The sequence below is a fragment of the Leuresthes tenuis genome, unplaced genomic scaffold (assembly GCF_036924035.1).
Source record: "Leuresthes tenuis unplaced genomic scaffold, fLeuTen1.0.hap1 SCAF_235, whole genome shotgun sequence".
Lineage (NCBI taxonomy): Eukaryota > Metazoa > Chordata > Actinopteri > Atheriniformes > Atherinopsidae > Leuresthes > Leuresthes tenuis.
The window spans coordinates 1-17,989 of NW_027325589.1; the positions used below are offsets into that span (position 1 = coordinate 1).

Genomic DNA, 17,989 nt, shown 5'->3' on the forward strand with positions numbered 1-17,989 from the left:
AGCAGGTCATCTCAAAGTCTGCTCAGGTTAATGTTTATACGGAGCCGCTAAGCACACCTCAGCGCTTGGATGCATGAGCTCGTAAATGGAAGGACAACCGGGCAAACTGCGACTGGTACCCCCTGTGAAAGCAAAGGTCCAACCCACAGTGGGGAGAAAAAGGCATCCAAGCTTTGGTAAACTCTTAGTTGGGATTAGTAACAGTTGTGTAATCTGGAGTAAACAGGCGGAAAACAGTGAGGTCAGTTCTCAGTCTGTTTATTTCTAGAGCAAACTGTTTCTTTACATTGTTGCAAATCTATCACTGGTGGATGTTAAGAAAAAAAAGCCTCTGTACAATTTATCATGAGAACCAAATAAAATAAAATCAGATCAAATAAAATATATAAATACAGGTCTGAATATTGCATGAGACAAAAGGAAAGAAGTGTACAGCTCAAGGTGGTGTCTGTTGGGACCAGCAATGTGATGTGAGACCTGCCTCCCACTGCAAAGTGGGAAAAGAAACAAATAAGATACGTGGATGACAGGAAGGTCAGGCAGAGGGTGCAGAGCTGCAGAATCCTTTTCAGTACCAAACATGAGAGAACAAAAACATGGCAGTTCTATACATTCATTTACTTAAATAACCACAATTGGCCCATTCTCAGTAGATTCCCAAAACAAGAACACTGTTACCTAAAACACTAAATAAAATCAGATACTTATTCATTTGCAAGAAGTTAGCAAGCAATTTTAAAAACCTATGACTCTGTCCTACAATAGAGCAAATGTACCAATCAGAATCCAACATTTTAAAGCTTTTCAGAGCTCCCTGCCTGCATACTTCTACAAATTAAATACGACAAACACAAAAGGTTCAGCAGCAGAGTTTGCTCCACGTTGTACCTTGTAAATATCAATGGGGATGCTAATATGGCAGCCTCCTCTCCTGAACCGGTAAATCGGAGACGAGTAATCGGATGATGTTACAAGTGCACTTTTAGAGCCAAAAACCTGGACAGAGTTGACATGTGCTGCTGGTCACATGCAAGCTATTTGCTACGTGCAAAAAGTTAGATAGTCAACCTGTTCACCTTTTTTTCATCGTGGAAAACTTGTCAAGCAGTGGTCAAAAAGTTTATGTACAGAATACCTCTATGGATGGATCAGCAGGGAGTGCGGAAGCGGTGGAGTTGTGAGGGAGAAGTGATGGAGGTCAGAGGACACGGCTAATACTGGATTTGCATCATCGCAGGTAGGAACACTGCTGGGGTCCGGTTCGCTGCAGATTCACATTTCTCAGAGCCAACAGTGACAGTGTCGGGCCTCTCCTTCGCTCCCGGCAGGCCCAGTCTATGAACATGGGTGTGAGGAACGTGGGGAAGGCCCGGTAAAGCCTCCAATCGACGGGCTCCCCCATCTGCACTTATTTACAAAGAACTTCCTCTTCAGACACAAAGCATGCTCCGGCTGAACTACAGCCTGGGAAGATGCAACACAAAGTCTCATCCAGGTTCTGGTGTGGTGTGGAAAAAACCCAACTTATCATGTGTCCTGACTGTGAATTTTAAGACACCTTCAGCCATCTTTCACAAGCTTAACAGCAATTTGACCAGCTGAAGAATCTGCACACAATTTGAAGGATTGTCCATTATCTGGAGGGAAAGATTACCTTTAGCTAAATGGTGATGAAGGGATTCAATGAAGTGAGTCACTTCTAATAACAAATGAGCACATACACTACAATCAATACACAGCTTGATGAAAAAAACTCAGCCCTTTCCTTTGTCTGTCACATTTTTCTGTTTTATCCTGCAACATTTGCTTAATTGTCCCACAGAAGATTCAATCCTAAAGTTAGGGACGACCATCACTGGCCCAGCCAAATGACACCCCATCCCAAACTGCGGCTGATCTGCAGGGTAACATTTCCTCCACCGATGTGAACATCTCAAAGCATCACGCATGAACAAACATGTGAAACAAGGAAACAAGGTGATGTGGAAGCTGACAAACTCCAAATGTGTTGACCCCCTCCCCTCCAGGATAAACCCAACACAGCAGTTACATTCAACAGCTTCTGGAGCAGGAGAGCAGGAGGAAGTGGCTACAGGACAAACAGGCCGACAGGAGGCCCTCCACACAGGGAGAAAAGCACAGCAGAACTGGAGTTATGATGAGGAGGGGCGACTCAGAAAGTCTGAAAGAGGTTCCACTTTATCCGCCAAATCCCTGAATGTCATCCACCAACAGGGTTTCCAAAGGAAAGATTAACTGTGAGAGGAGACGTCAGAGGAACTGCTGCTGTTACTGTTGGTGGTCTGGGCTCGCTTGATGTACAGGTTCAGTAACTTCATCTGTGAACAGAAACACAGTCATTGACACATTCCTGAACATCTGTCTTTGGTGCAGCTGTTACCTCAACAAAAAGCATCGCTTCAAACACTTTTACATTACTTTAGGCCTGAGGCATTCATGTTAATGAACCGTTAAACCTACTGTTAAAGCACACGAGTATCAGTCACTGTGGGTCTAACAATACTAACGTGAGATGTGGTCAACATCTGGAATATTCCCAACAAACATTACAAAAGCTGGTCGAATCTGCTAAATGTGGTGGAAACAGGAGCTTTTAATCATGTGACGAGGAACCTGTGTTCATGCTTTAAACACTTTGATACTTCTCCTGATATATATCTGAGCCTTTATAAAGCACATTAAGATGGATGTTCTTCTATATAAACTCTAAAACTTGTGTTATCAAATGGAATCTATAGGTGCTTAGGAGAGGAAAAGATTCAGTGTGAGCCTCCTGCTCTGTGCTCAGATAGCATCGATCATATCGAAGCCTTTCAGTTCCTCACCAGCTGAGCATCAGGGGAGGGTCCCTCCAGTCGGGTGGACCTGACCCCGGGCCTCAGCCCTTACATAACTCAAGGACACATGATGTAGTGAAAGTGGGGCAACCCCCCCCCAAGCTTTATTATTGGGCAGCTGGTTGGATCCGGCTCAAAAACACCAACATGGGAAGATGATAAAGCTCTGCATCTGTCGAGGAAGTTTCCGTAACCAAGTGTGCGCATGTGCGTGCTCATGCAAAGGCTCGCTGTGGCGCTCCGTACCTTGCTGCCCGTGAGCTGTGCCAGGTGGGGTTTGAGCTCCTCGCCAATAACAGAGTAGATAGCCACCAAACAGAACACGCTGGCCTTGCGAACGCTGCTCTCTGTGTTGTCATAGCCCTGCAGCCAAGACAAGACAGCATCAGGCACCACGTGCACACACGCGTGCACACGCATACACACACATGAGAGGTCAGCAGGAACGTGGGAGGAGTCGCAGAGAGTGCAGAGTACACGCAAACATTTCCAGGGACAAATAAGGCAAATAACTCCACTGTCCAAATATGACCATTGTCCAAATAAGCCTTTTTGGAGCTGACATGGAGGCTTCTGCTGCGTCTGCCCCCCCCCCCCGTGTTCTGACCCCCCAGTTATGAGAAACATTTCCATTTAGTTTTTGACTGTTTACATTCACTAAGTAAACTAAGTAAAACTGATCAGATCTACTGAAACTCTCTGTAAATACGCATGAAAGCCGGCCTCCACTGAGCTGAGAGCCGCTTCCTGTTGTGCACTCAGACCTGCAGCAGTCCGGGGATGATGTCAGGCAGCAGCTGAAGCAAAGAGTCCTTGGCGATGCGTTCAATGACTTTGGTTTGCATCTTGATTGCAGCTAAGTTGATGGGGTAATCGGCCGTCTGCACGATGGGACACAGAACCTTGATGCACTGCTCTGGGTGGATGGACCCAGCCAGGGTGGAGGCTGCCTCCTCAGCTGCACGCACCACCTAAAGCACATGAACATGTTCAGTCAAAAGCTCAGCGTGGAGGGGAAAAAACAACCAAATTTTCTGTCTTGTAAAGCACCAAACCGCTGCCTAACTGAGACTGACAAACGGACCTCTTACATTTTAGAGGTTCCCTTCTACAACCATCCTCAGAGGCTAATATTCTGAAAGTCTAAAGTCATTCCTGGGCTGGAAAAAACACAGGATGATTGAGAAAGAAAGAAAGCCTCATCTTAAAAAGGTGCGCACACTGAAAGGCTAATCCAGCTGCAGGAGAACAGATCTAAGAGTCTGTGAATGCTTCTTTCTGCAAAACTCAGCTGGAAATTTCCTCTGAGATTTACTGTTTTTCTGTTCAATTCGTTATCAGCATGTGATCTTTATTTATCTTTCTCTGAACTTGGCTGCACACCCTGCGTCAAGGACCAAAGGTTGGAGTTACTATTGTTTTTCTCAGATTAATAACCCAGCTGGGGTGTTAAGGATGAAGGTAACAAGCAATAAGGGTGTGCTTCCTTAACCGATTCATTTGTGTTCAGCGCTTCTTTTCACCTCAGCTGGGTTTCCTTAACCGATTCATTTGTGTTCAGCGCTTCTTTTCACCTCAGCTGGGTTTCCTTAACCGATTCATTTGTGTTCAGTGCTTCTTTTCACCTCAGCTGGGTTTCCTTAACCGATTCATTTGTGTTCAGCGCTTCTTTTCACCTCAGCTGGGTTTCCTTAACAGATTCATTTATGTTCAGTGCTTCTTTTCACCTCAGCTGGGTTTCCTTAACAGATTCATTTATGTTCAGTGCTTCTTTTCACCTCAGCTGGGTTTCCTTAACCGATTCATTTGTGTTCAGCGCTTCTTTTCACCTCAGCTGGGTTTCCTTAACCGATTCATTTGTGTTCAGCGCTTCTTTTCACCTCAGCTGGGTTTCTTTAACCGATTCATTTGTGTTCAGCGCTTCTTTTCACCTCAGCTGGGTTTCCTTAACCGATTCATTTGTGTTCAGCGCTTCTTTTCACCTCAGCTGGGTTTCCTTAACCGATTCATTTGTGTTCAGCGCTTCTTTTCACCTCAGCTGGGTTTCCTTAACAGATTCATTTATGTTCAGTGCTTCTTTTCACCTCAGCTGGGTTTCCTTAACCGATTCATTTGTGTTCAGCGCTTCTTTTCACCTCAGCTGGGTTTCCTTAACAGATTCATTTATGTTCAGTGCTTCTTTTCACCTCAGCTGGGTTTCCTTAACCGATTCATTTGTGTTCAGCGCTTCTTTTCACCTCAGCTGGGTTTCCTTAACCGATTCATTTGTGTTCAGCGCTTCTTTTCACCTCAGCTGGGTTTCCTTAACAGATTCATTTATGTTCAGTGCTTCTTTTCACCTCAGCTGGGTTTCCTTAACAGATTCATTTATGTTCAGTGCTTCTTTTCACCTCAGCTGGGTTTCCTTAACCGATTCATTTGTGTTCAGCGCTTCTTTTCACCTCAGCTGGGTTTCCTTAACCGATTCATTTGTGTTCAGCGCTTCTTTTCACCTCAGCTGGGTTTCTTTAACCGATTCATTTGTGTTCAGCGCTTCTTTTCACCTCAGCTGGGTTTCCTTAACCGATTCATTTGTGTTCAGCGCTTCTTTTCACCTCAGCTGGGTTTCCTTAACCGATTCATTTGTGTTCAGCGCTTCTTTTCACCTCAGCTGGGTTTCCTTAACAGATTCATTTATGTTCAGCGCTTCTTTTCACCTCAGCTGGGTTTCCTTAACAGATTCATTTATGTTCAGTGCTTCTTTTCACCTCAGCTGGGTTTCCTTAACCGATTCATTTGTGTTCAGCGCTTCTTTTCACCTCAGCTGGGTTTCCTTAACCGATTCATTTGTGTTCAGCGCTTCTTTTCACCTCAGCTGGGTTTCCTTAACAGATTCATTTATGTTCAGTGCTTCTTTTCACCTCAGCTGGGTTTCCTTAACAGATTCATTTATGTTCAGTGCTTCTTTTCACCTCAGCTGGGTTTCCTTAACCGATTCATTTGTGTTCAGCGCTTCTTTTCACCTCAGCTGGGTTTCCTTAACCGATTCATTTGTGTTCAGCGCTTCTTTTCACCTCAGCTGGGTTTCCTTAACCGATTCATTTGTGTTCAGCGCTTCTTTTCACCTCAGCTGGGTTTCTTTAACCGATTCATTTGTGTTCAGCGCTTCTTTTCACCTCAGCTGGGTTTCCTTAACCGATTCATTTGTGTTCAGCGCTTCTTTTCACCTCAGCTGGGTTTCCTTAACCGATTCATTTGTGTTCAGCGCTTCTTTTCACCTCAGCTGGGTTTCCTTAACAGATTCATTTATGTTCAGCGCTTCTTTTCACCTCAGCTGGGTTTCCTTAACAGATTCATTTATGTTCAGTGCTTCTTTTCACCTCAGCTGGGTTTCCTTAACCGATTCATTTGTGTTCAGCGCTTCTTTTCACCTCAGCTGGGTTTCCTTAACCGATTCATTTGTGTTCAGCGCTTCTTTTCACCTCAGCTGGGTTTCCTTAACAGATTCATTTATGTTCAGTGCTTCTTTTCACCTCAGCTGGGTTTCCTTAACAGATTCATTTATGTTCAGTGCTTCTTTTCACCTCAGCTGGGTTTCCTTAACCGATTCATTTGTGTTCAGCGCTTCTTTTCACCTCAGCTGGGTTTCCTTAACCGATTCATTTGTGTTCAGCGCTTCTTTTCACCTCAGCTGGGTTTCTTTAACCGATTCATTTGTGTTCAGCGCTTCTTTTCACCTCAGCTGGGTTTCCTTAACCGATTCATTTGTGTTCAGCGCTTCTTTTCACCTCAGCTGGGTTTCCTTAACCGATTCATTTGTGTTCAGCGCTTCTTTTCACCTCAGCTGGGTTTCCTTAACAGATTCATTTATGTTCAGTGCTTCTTTTCACCTCAGCTGGGTTTCCTTAACCGATTCATTTGTGTTCAGCGCTTCTTTTCACCTCAGCTGGGTTTCCTTAACCGATTCATTTGTGTTCAGCGCTTCTTTTCACCTCAGCTGGGTTTCTTTAACCGATTCATTTGTGTTCAGCGCTTCTTTTCACCTCAGCTGGGTTTCCTTAACAGATTCATTTATGTTCAGTGCTTCTTTTCACCTCAGCTGGGTTTCCTTAACCGATTCATTTGTGTTCAGCGCTTCTTTTCACCTCAGCTGGGTTTCCTTAACCGATTCATTTGTGTTCAGCGCTTCTTTTCACCTCAGCTGGGTTTCCTTAACAGATTCATTTATGTTCAGTGCTTCTTTTCACCTCAGCTGGGTTTCCTTAACAGATTCATTTATGTTCAGTGCTTCTTTTCACCTCAGCTGGGTTTCCTTAACCGATTCATTTGTGTTCAGCGCTTCTTTTCACCTCAGCTGGGTTTCCTTAACCGATTCATTTGTGTTCAGCGCTTCTTTTCACCTCAGCTGGGTTTCTTTAACCGATTCATTTGTGTTCAGCGCTTCTTTTCACCTCAGCTGGGTTTCCTTAACCGATTCATTTGTGTTCAGCGCTTCTTTTCACCTCAGCTGGGTTTCCTTAACCGATTCATTTGTGTTCAGCGCTTCTTTTCACCTCAGCTGGGTTTCTTTAACCGATTCATTTGTGTTCAGCGCTTCTTTTCACCTCAGCTGGGTTTCCTTAACCGATTCATTTGTGTTCAGCGCTTCTTTTCACCTCAGCTGGGTTTCCTTAACCGATTCATTTGTGTTCAGCGCTTCTTTTCACCTCAGCTGGGTTTCCTTAACCGATTCATTTGTGTTCAGCGCTTCTTTTCACCTCAGCTGGGTTTCCTTAACCGATTCATTTGTGTTCAGCGCTTCTTTTCACCTCAGCTGGGTTTCCTTAACCGATTCATTTGTGTTCAGCGCTTCTTTTCACCTCAGCTGGGTTTCCTTAACCGATTCATTTGTGTTCAGCGCTTCTTTTCACCTCAGCTGGGTTTCCTTAACCGATTCATTTGTGTTCAGCGCTTCTTTTCACCTCAGCTGGGTTTCCTTAACCGACTCATTTGTGTTCAGCGCTTCTTTTCACCTCAGCTGGGTTTCTTTAACCGATTCATTTGTGTTCAGCGCTTCTTTTCACCTCAGCTGGGTTTCCTTAACCGATTCATTTGTGTTCAGCGCTTCTTTTCACCTCAGGCTGATTCTGAGCACCAGTACCTGCACCAGCACCAGCACCTGCTCTAAAGTGCAGCTGAGTATTTTGAGGGGGGGGCGTGTACCTCCTTGTGGGAGTCTTTGTGGGCCTCCAGCGTCTTCATGATGGTCAGCTCTGCATAGTTCTTGAAGCGGGCCGGCTGATTCCTCAGGATCTCCTTCAGGACCCGCAGAGCCAAGGCTCGGATGGAGTGCTGCTTGGAGACAGCAGAATGAGCAGTGGAAACAAATCACTTGTTCGTTCAAATTAAAACCCACTGGTTTGCAAAACCCAAATGAAAAATCAGATCATGAAAAAAGGAATTTTAACACTTTTCGACTGCAAAATGAAAAACTTAAAGAATACTTTATGTAATATGAAACCATAATTTGAAGATGACAGCAGCTGTCTGTCATCCATCCTCATCGTTGTCATGGTTACGCTCCCACAGATGAAACTACAAACTGGATCTGATGCTTCCTCTTTAGGCTCGGCGCTCGCAGTGAAAGCGTCGCAGCGTTTAAAGTGTTATTTTCAGGTTGTTGGAACAAGCAAGTATGAGGAATACAGAAATCAGATGCTGCAGTTAAGGCCAGAGGCCTGAAAACTGTACAACGTACTGAGTTATTATCCGCCTGCTGAACGAAGCTCTTACAGTTTTAACTTAAAACTCACGAGGAGCTCTGAAACTGCCTCATAACAACCTAAAGTGGGAATCATCCAAGTCTCAGAGCCAGTCAGAGTGAAACTAACTCCCCTGATTCAATAGAGTCATCTTCAGGGCCCTGTTAGTTCTACTGCCAGCTGCACAGGAGAGAGCGGTTAGATCAATTTCACTTAACAATAGCAAAGAATGGTCACACAGTCTGCTGCTTCATTCCAGCTGGGCCCACCACACATGATAACCCTCAGGTAACCTACATCTTTATCCCCGAGAGTCTCCAGCAGCAGGAGCAGGATGGTTTTGAAGTGTTCGTCCCACACAGCCATGCTGTCTTCTCGTGTGATTTTGAGCAACTCCACCAGGGCGGCTTTCCGCTCCTCAGAACGCTCGTTGTGATTGGACAGTTCTTTCAGCAGATCAGCCACCAGGTCTGAGTGGTCCTGACCGACTGAGGGACAAAAGGGATGAGTCAAACAAAAGTAAGCCATCAGGAAAAGCTGCAGATGAATCAGCTGGCCATAGGAAAAGCTTCTCAACTATCTCTCTGTGTGTGTTTCCCTGATGAACTGATGTACCATGACGTACTAAGAGGGGCAGAAAGAGCTCTGACTGCTCTGTGAACATCTGCAGCGCCTGTAAAAGTGCTAAGTTCTGAGTTTTATGTAATGAGCTCACACAAAATAGTTCAAATATGTGCAAGTGGCACAGAGAACAGGGACAGAGGCACACATTAGGGTTAGGCTGCTAACAGAATGTCCCTCACCACCTGTGGTGCACACTCATCACTCTACCACCCCCCACTGTGGTCATCGTTGGTCAGAGCTGAGGAGATGATGCGTGCTGCTAAAAACAGGTCCACCCTGCAGGTGAATGTGTTGCTTTAGCACACTGCTACAGCAACAAACTGCTGGAATAGTCTGCTCACAGACTTCCATCTAATCTGTGCTGCATCAGAGAAGCACAGGCAGCAGTTTGATCAAATAGTTCCAGGTGCCAAACACTCAGAATTATAGGCCAATTTTCGATTTAAAGCAGATGTTTCAGCGGCAGATGTGCAACGTGATCCCTGTATGTGATGTTGTCTACTTTCTACAGAGGTCATGCTGGACTAAAGGTGGCAGTTCAACGTCACATAATCAGTTTATTAGTAAGAAAGCTGCAGCTGGGGGGGGTAAAACTGCACTAACAGAGGTTAGAGGAGCATGGAGCAATAATGAGCGGAGGTGAGAAACGGAGTAAGAAATGCAAAGACAGACAAAGGGTGAATGGAGTAAAGCGCAGTGAGGAAGTCATTCTGTCAGGCAGGGAAAAGCATCTTTACCAGGAGCAAAGACCTTGGGGAGCATCATCTTGTTTTCACCACTTTCCTGACGGCGGCCTGGAGAGGAGGGAGGTGCAGGAGGGATGAAAGTGGAGGTGGGGGACAGAGGGTGTGGGGAAAAGAATGTGATGACAACAACAACTGAAACACAGACTGACTCGTATGTTACCAAATAAGAGCTGCAGACTATCACACATCACAATAATGGCAACGTCTGGCGGACCCTTCCACTCACATGAAGACCACCAACAGACCAAGTTCAAGGCCACAGCAGCCTGTCACTCAGCTACATTTAGTTTCTTTATGTTGTCTAAATGACATGACAAGCTCCCATTGCATGAAGGTGTGAACATGCTGTGTGTGTGTGTGTGTGTGTGTGTGTGTGTGTGTGTGTGTGTGTGTGTGTGAGACTGAATCTCACGCTGCACCTGAACGGTGGCCAAGCAAACTGCACTTTTACCGCAGCATACTTTTTAAACCTGTTTGTGTCTGTCGCAGAGACCTTTTCTCGCAGCTACTCACAGTCGCGGAACTGCTCCACATCATCGTCGAAGACGGCCTCTTTCAGCGCACTCTTGTCATACGTACAGATGCTCTCTCCGTAGCCGTACGGGGCGAACTCGCGGCCCCGTGGCCCAGAGAAGGAGCGTGGCGATGGCGTGTTGAGCAGTGAGGTCTTGTTGTCCAACGCAGTGCGACCCCCTTCCACCGTGTCTAAGCCCAAACGGGCATCAGAGCCAGGAGATGATGCTATTCCCTCTCTTCCCGCCTGTGGGACAGCAGCATGTGTGAGATTAGGGAGAAAAGGAGGAAAACTCTTCCACCGACACATTGTTTCTCATGCAGAGCATCTCCTGTCCCAGCACTGACCCTCTGTGCCTGCACTCGACCTCTACCCTGTCCCCTCTGACAGAGCCTGACTGCTGGCTTCCTTCCATGCAGCTCATTGTTAGCTGTGATGTTATAGCCTCATTTGTTGCTGCTGAATGCTGCTGAATGCAGAAACATCAGAACATTTAGCTCCTCGAGCTCTTTGTCAACAACCACTTGTCTGATCTACTTCAGACTTGGTGGGTGTATTGGACCCTGGGCCCCCAGTAAAGTCCTTCAGCTGTGTCATTCTCATGATGTTTTCTGTGCTTTGTACAGACGGCCTGCAGCTGAGCACCACCAGCAGCCTGCAGTGGCGTGCCAAAAAAGCCCTCCCCTGCTTTAGCCTTCCCCTGATTATTAGCAAGGCTTTGGATAGCATCAGCTCAGCTTCTCTTGTTTTTCCAGGTTTAAAACCCATGTCAGTCACAGCCTGATGGGACACTCACACAAATCCTTCATAAAGTTCAGAAACGTTCCTCCAGGAGAGTTTCCATTGACCCTGTGGCAGGCCAGATGTAACCTGGTATATTAGGGGGGGCTGTTGGAGATAACAGGGAGCCATTGTGGCATATAGTGCTTTGAAAGCAGTGCACTGGGTCAAAGGTCGCCAGCTTTAAACCGGAAAAAGGCAACTGAGAAATGACCCTCTTCATCACAAAACAAAAAAATTACATTTAAAAAAAGTTGTAATAGACTAAAACTGAAAGGTTTAACAGGGAAGAGCAACGTTTAGTGGAACAACATGCGTGAGTTAGAGTAGGTGTTTCAGTGGGATGAAGGGACGGCACACCCCGGAGGAAGACTGCGGTCTGACCATCCACTCAGAAGCTAAAAACAGTGCTGGTTGTTGCTGTGCCATGTTTCAAATCGATTTAACTCACTTTTTACCTCTGATTGGTTGGGAAAGATGCATGTTTGGGAGGGCTGAGCCCTCTCCTGCATGCAGGCACCACCTGCTGGCAGGGCACCAGATCATGTGAGCACCTGAGCTCTGCATGAAAATATAAACTAAAGATAAATAAATGCTTTGTCCTCTGGAAGAGAAGAAACATCAGTTCAGTCAGAAGCTGCAGCTTCAGGCTGGAGACTCACTGCATCATCCCTCTTGCCCTCTCGCTTGACTGGCTCGTTCAGGTCCTCCTGGCTCCGGTAGCTGAAGCTCTGAATGGCCTCGGTGACACCGCGGAGGGAGCTGTAGATCTCCTCTGAGTTCATGTTCTCAGTGTCGTACTCCATCATGCTGCCAGAGGCACAAACACGGCAGAAAAACAAAAAGGATAAGCAACGAGGACCTGAAGCAGACACTAAACCACTGATTTGCATGCGCTTTAGTTCTGCACATGCGAGAGGTCAGGAACGAACATAAAGCTTAGCTGTGGCTGATCATGGAGTCTACTCAAAACACAGAGGCACCGCTGAATGATGTTTCCATTTGATTCACCAAGAAATGAACAGTTAAAAGAACAAATCCTGGCCTCCTGTGTGTCTCAGCCCGCCTCATTACCTGGGGGAATATGCTCTGCGCAGGACCCTGAGGGATGGGGCAGCTGGGGTGGAGTGAGACGGAGGGGGTGTAGGAGGGGCAGGGGGGTGCTTAGACAGTCCGTCGACCCCCCATCCCCATAACCGACTGTTGCCACAGCGTGGCCACAATGTAAGGATGGACAGACAAAGGTAAGAAAGTGGGGAAGAGGATGGAAAACGACAACACGGGCAGACGGTGAGACGAGAGGGAAGGAGAAAGAGGGAAATACAAGTGTGTTGGAAGAGAAAAGACAAAGAGAAACTAGTCTGAGCTTTGAGGTTAAAGGAGAGAGTTAGTATAGGAGAGCAGCAGAATCCCACAAAGCTAACAGAATCCAGGTTCTCCCCATTCTGAGTGAGCCCCGATCGGAGCAACAGAACCTGGTCCTCAGTGTTTGTGGGTTTCTGCTGGCAGAAAAATAGGCTGAATGAGCTGCTCAGCCTCAGAGGTGAATCACACAAGCACAGGAGCAGGTACAAATCCATCAGTCCTGCACGGTTTTCATCTAATACAGCAGCCTGCGTACGACCGCTGGAGTGGGCCAATGTTCCACAGAAACAGAGCGTGGAAGACATTTCTCAGTTTCTGTAAGATCCATCTGAACTTTGAACAGAAACTGCATGACTTTACTGACAGCACAGTGATATGAAACCTCTTCCTGTCATCTCTCAGAGCAGCTCACTCAGATTAAACCACCTGTGTTAGTTCCACAACACACGGCGGCAGCAGCATTGTTCACAGCATGCATGAAGGTGGGAGGTGTGGTGGCAGCAGGCAGTAACCTGAGCAGGTGGGTAGCTACCTTGGAGACAGGCCTCCGTGGGAACAGTTCGTTGGTGAGGTGAGGGGACTGGTTCTGCTGGGGGTGTGTCGTGACGGCGTGCGGCCAATGGTGTTACTTGGAGACCCCTGAAAAAAGGAAATGAAACCCAAGTATCTGCTGGTTATTCCGATCGAGGATGGTCTATTAGGACCACCATCATCATTTGTGGATGAGTAAAGAACCTCCATCCAGGCAGGTTTCCGTTAAAATGACAGCAAATGCTACATTGGACCTACCACGTTGCTGCTGGTATTGCTCGAGTTCTTCAGGTGATTGTGAAGCAGTTTTGTGGCTCCATCCTGGAATGTTTTGGGCAGGGCTCCCAACAGCATTGTAAACTCTGGGGTGTTGAGTTCAAACAAGGAGATGAGCACGACCTGGGCTGCCTGCAGGCAGTGTAGCACAACAGGTTAGGAAAGGGCCCACCGTGGAGCAGACAGGACTGATGGTTTGCTTGGTTTCAGACAGGCTTTTCACCAGAGTGACACTGACATTTTTATACATATATATGGATATAAACATACAGTATCATTAAAACCACTGCCAATAAAAGTCTTTGCAATATTGAAACCATGGAAACCAACACACAGTAGCCTGTAAAATTAAACTAGATAATATAGTGAGTGTTCATAACTGCATCCAGTGGGAAAAAAAGGGAAAGCAAAACCCTTCAAGGACTTTGTTGCGATATCAATGTTGCAACATGCAAGTGAGTAAAGATAAAGTTAAAGGAGCCCGCAGGAAGCAAGAGTTTATCACTGCTGCAGAACAACAGGGGGAGGAGCTTAACGGGACCCACGTAATGCTTCATGAGCACTAATCTATCAAAACACAAACTAAAGCAGTTGGGAAGATGGTGAAGTCTTTATTTGTACATAGTAATACTGACTAGATAACACTCAAACACTTTTTCTTGGTTTTAACAGCCACATACAGCTGTGACTATGGAAAAAGTGTAGGTTTCTTTAATACTATGTTGTTTTCCCTATCTGTGTTCATTTGGCAAGAATATGGTCTGAGGTAGCCAGCAGAGCTCTCTTAATGCCAGAAGTAACAGAAAAGTGCAATATTTCAGTTAGAATAACTGTTAATAAAGCACTTCTGCTGTAGCACTGAACACACTGATTAAATAACTTCTGGATCCTGGTGATCTGTCTTCAGCCACCCCTCGATTTTTATATGCTGCCAGTAAAACAGGAAGCAGCTGCAGTGATTCACTGAAACATGTGAAACATGAATCTAAACCCAGAATCTGAGGCAGAAACAGAGTTTTTTATCAGTTCTCAGCAGCTTTAAAGTGAATCTCTGGTCTGAGCTCCTTTATTCTCCAACACAGCCTGAACCCTCTGAGACAAGCTTCCTGTCATTTCTATAAGGAGTCTTCAGGAATAGTTCTCCAGGCTTCTTGAAGGACATCCCAAAGCTCTTCTTTGGATGTGGGCTGCCTTTTGTTCCGTTCTCTGTCAGATGATCCCACACTGCTTCAATAATGTTGAGGTCCGGGCTCTGGGGAGGATTCATCCCTCCATAAGACCTGTTGCCACAGATTTTCAGTCCACTTCTTGTGTCATTTGGCACAGCTCAGCCTTTTCTCCCTGTTTCCCTTCCTTAAGAACGGCTTCTTGACAGCCACCCTTCCATGGAGCCCATTTCTGATGAGGCTTGGGCCAACAGTAGATGGATCAGCTGAAGGTCCAGATGCATCTCTCAGGTCCTGTCAGGTCACAGCTGGATTTTTTCCTCTTTCTTAAGGACATCACTTTCAGATCCTGTTCATCTGCTGTAGATAGTTTTTTAGGCCTGACACTTCTTCTTTTGTCCTCCACTTGTCCAGTTTCCTCAAATGTTTTAAGGACACACTGCACACCATGCTGAGATATGCCAAGTTTTCAGCTAATAGCTCTTTGGGAATCACCTTGTTGCTGCAGAAATCCTATTTTCTGTCTGTCAAACTGTGTTTTCTTTGCTGTTTTTCATAGATGCAGCTAAAGAAATGGGAACAAATGATGTGTCTTTGTGACAGGCTGCTGGTAACAAAGTGCCTAAAGATCCAGTTTAAAATGGCTTCTTTGCTAAGTTGTCTGTTCTGTGTCGACACAACACTGGTTCATCCCTTGAGTTAGGAGCCTTTTTTCTGCCTGAAGGGTTCAAAGGTCAGAGTTAAGTGGCTGAACAAAGAAAAAACACATTCCTCTGAAAATGCTCAGGAACAAGGACTGAAGATGAGGGAAAAAGCAGAAAATGTCCAAAGAAAAACTCTGAAAGACCTTCAGAAAGCTGCAGAACTGTTGATCAGGACACTTTAAAGATTACAGGAATGTTGGGACCCTGGGTCGGGACCCTGGGTCGGGACCCTGGGTCGGGAATCTGGGTTAAGACCCTGGATCGGGACCCTGGATATGGACTCTGGGTCGGGACCCTGGATCGGGACCCTGGATCGGGACCCTGGATCGGTACCCTGGATCGGGACCCTGGATCGGGACCCTTGATCGGTACCCTGGATCGTGACCCTTGATCGGGACTCTGGGTTAAGACCCTGGATCGGGACTCTTGGTCGGGACCCTGGATCGGGACTCTAGATCGGGACCCTTGATCGGTACCCTGGATTGGGACCCTTGATCGGTACCCTGGATCGTGACCCTTGATCGGGACTCTGGGTTAAGACCCTGGATCGGGACTCTTGGTCGGGACCCTGGATCGGGACTCTTGGTCGGGACCCTTGGTCGGGACCCTGGATTGGGACTCTAGATCGGGACACTTGATCGGGACTCTAGGTTGGGACCCTTGATCGGGACCCTGGATAGGGACTCTGGGTCGGGACCCTGGATCGGGACTCTTGGTCGGGACCCTGGATCGGGACTCTTGGTCGGGACCCTGGATCGGGACTCTAGATCGGGACCCTTGGTCGGGACCCTGGATTGGGACTCTAGATCGGGACACTTGATCGGGACTCTAGGTTGGGACCCTTGATCGGGACCCTGGATAGGGACTCTGGGTCGGGACCCTGGATCGGGACTCTTGGTCGGGACCCTGGATCGGGACTCTTGGTCGGGACCCTGGATCGGGACTCTAGATCGGGACCCTTGGTCGGGACCCTGGATTGGGACTCTAGATCGGGACACTTGATCGGGACTCTAGGTTGGGACCCTTGATCGGGACCCTGGATAGGGACTCTGGGTCGGGACCCTGGATCGGGACTCTTGGTCGGGACCCTGGATCGGGACTCTTGGTCGGGACCCTTGATCGGGACCCTGGGTCGGGACCCTGGGTCGGGACTACTACAGTCAAGAAGTAGTTGAAAAATTCTTCTAAAAACTCATCTTGTAGAGAAAGTTAAAATGTTAACAACATGCAGGTGTGCAAGTGAACGACAGACTGTTAATGTGAGTCAAAAAGACAAAACGTGTTAGGCACACAGTTTGAACAAGACAGCATTCCTATGAGTGGGCAAAGAAAAAATACAAATCCATAAAAATTCACCCACATCAGACGGCTTTCTGTAATTTAGAGAAATACCAAAGTGGAACATCACTTTGATCTATGTGATACATTTGCAAGGCACAGAGTGACTGACTGACTTTTAGGTTATTACAGCCACAAAGGTAGAGCTCACACAGTGAGTGAGAGAGGCTAGATTCAACTTTCACAGTCTGGAAGGTTTGTGGTTAGGCACTGAGCAGGCGGGCATTGCGTGCTTGTTGAGTTGTGATGTGCTATCAGAGCGGGCTCTACCTGCTTACACCTTTCTTCCTGGTTGCCCTCAGTGGACAGTAAGGCTGCAGTGCTGGACCTGCCAGCGAGCTCCTCGCTCACCCAGTTATGAAGGGTCTGGGGCACAGGTGCAAGGCAGAATGGGCATTACAGCATGACACAGGTTGTCCACTTTCACATTAGGATGCAATACAGAGCCAAATAAGTCGGTTCATGCCAACAGAAAGGGGCTTTATTTACAGGAATGGCTTTTAGCAGCAGAGAAGTCTACTCTGCTTAAACAGATTTATTCTAGCTTGCCTGGTACTGGGTAAGGACTTCATTTGGAAGAACAGCAGTGGAAAAACAAACAGTAGGGCACAGAACGAGAGCGTGTTACGTGCATCAGACATGGGAGAGATAATGGGCTGATGACCCAAGGCCATCCACACACAGAGCGCCTATTATCTGAGTTTACAACTACTGCTCGACAAACACTACGGGCTGAAGAGGTGAACTGAAGAAACGGGGTGGAGAACGTTACACTGGCTGCCAAGTAAAATCTCTACGTATCTGTCAAACAGGATGATCAACTTTCTAACATTCTCTAAATAAGTGGATTAAAACAACTTGTGTTTGACTCATTCATGTTTTCAGATCCCTCCGATCAAACAGCTAAAGAATGACACACACCTCTAAGAAAAGGGGGCCAGAAGGCCACCTTTGAGTTTGTATCATGTCACCGTCTGTAATGAACAACCCAATATTGGTGCGGTTGAGTTTGCACTGTGATGCTGGCCTCAGAGAAGACGTAGCTCCAGCTTACCTTTCTGACATCAGAACTTTTGGGCTCAGTGGTCCAGGTAATGATGCGAGACACTGCGAGTCGTGTCTCGCTGGAGTTCACAAAATCTGTGGGGTCCATCTGCCGGGCCAGGGACTCTATGTACTTCAAAATGGCCACCTTTACCTGGGGAGTCAACAAGCCTCGGTTCACTTGTCTGCTGAGGAATGAACTTGTCTTCATATTCTGGTCTTTCTCTGTGTTTTACCTTGAGGTTTGGTGTCTGAGTCTGGTCCACGATGAACCTCATCAAAATGTTGAACTGCTGGTCAAATGGGAAGGACTCCCTGCAAAC

General features: G+C 46.7%; 1 protein-coding gene across 1 annotated transcript in view; it reads right to left on the reverse strand.

Annotated features, from left to right (window-relative positions):
- Positions 1–242: 242 nt before the first annotated feature.
- LOC140288130 (CLIP-associating protein 1-like) overlaps positions 243–17,989 on the reverse strand; it is a 38,311-nt gene continuing 20,564 nt past the window's right edge. The window contains exons 29-41 of the mRNA XM_072379167.1: positions 17,903–17,981; positions 17,677–17,820; positions 13,397–13,546; positions 13,140–13,246; positions 12,317–12,442; positions 11,905–12,052; positions 10,462–10,708; positions 9,940–9,996; positions 8,876–9,066; positions 8,040–8,168; positions 3,623–3,829; positions 3,105–3,221; positions 243–2,339 (exon numbers count right to left, since the gene is read on the reverse strand). Of these exons, the coding sequence (XP_072235268.1) occupies positions 2,253–2,339; positions 3,105–3,221; positions 3,623–3,829; positions 8,040–8,168; positions 8,876–9,066; positions 9,940–9,996; positions 10,462–10,708; positions 11,905–12,052; positions 12,317–12,442; positions 13,140–13,246; positions 13,397–13,546; positions 17,677–17,820; positions 17,903–17,981 (1,789 nt within the window). The 3' untranslated portion in view covers positions 243–2,252. The remainder of the gene's footprint in view (positions 2,340–3,104; positions 3,222–3,622; positions 3,830–8,039; positions 8,169–8,875; positions 9,067–9,939; positions 9,997–10,461; positions 10,709–11,904; positions 12,053–12,316; positions 12,443–13,139; positions 13,247–13,396; positions 13,547–17,676; positions 17,821–17,902; positions 17,982–17,989) is intronic.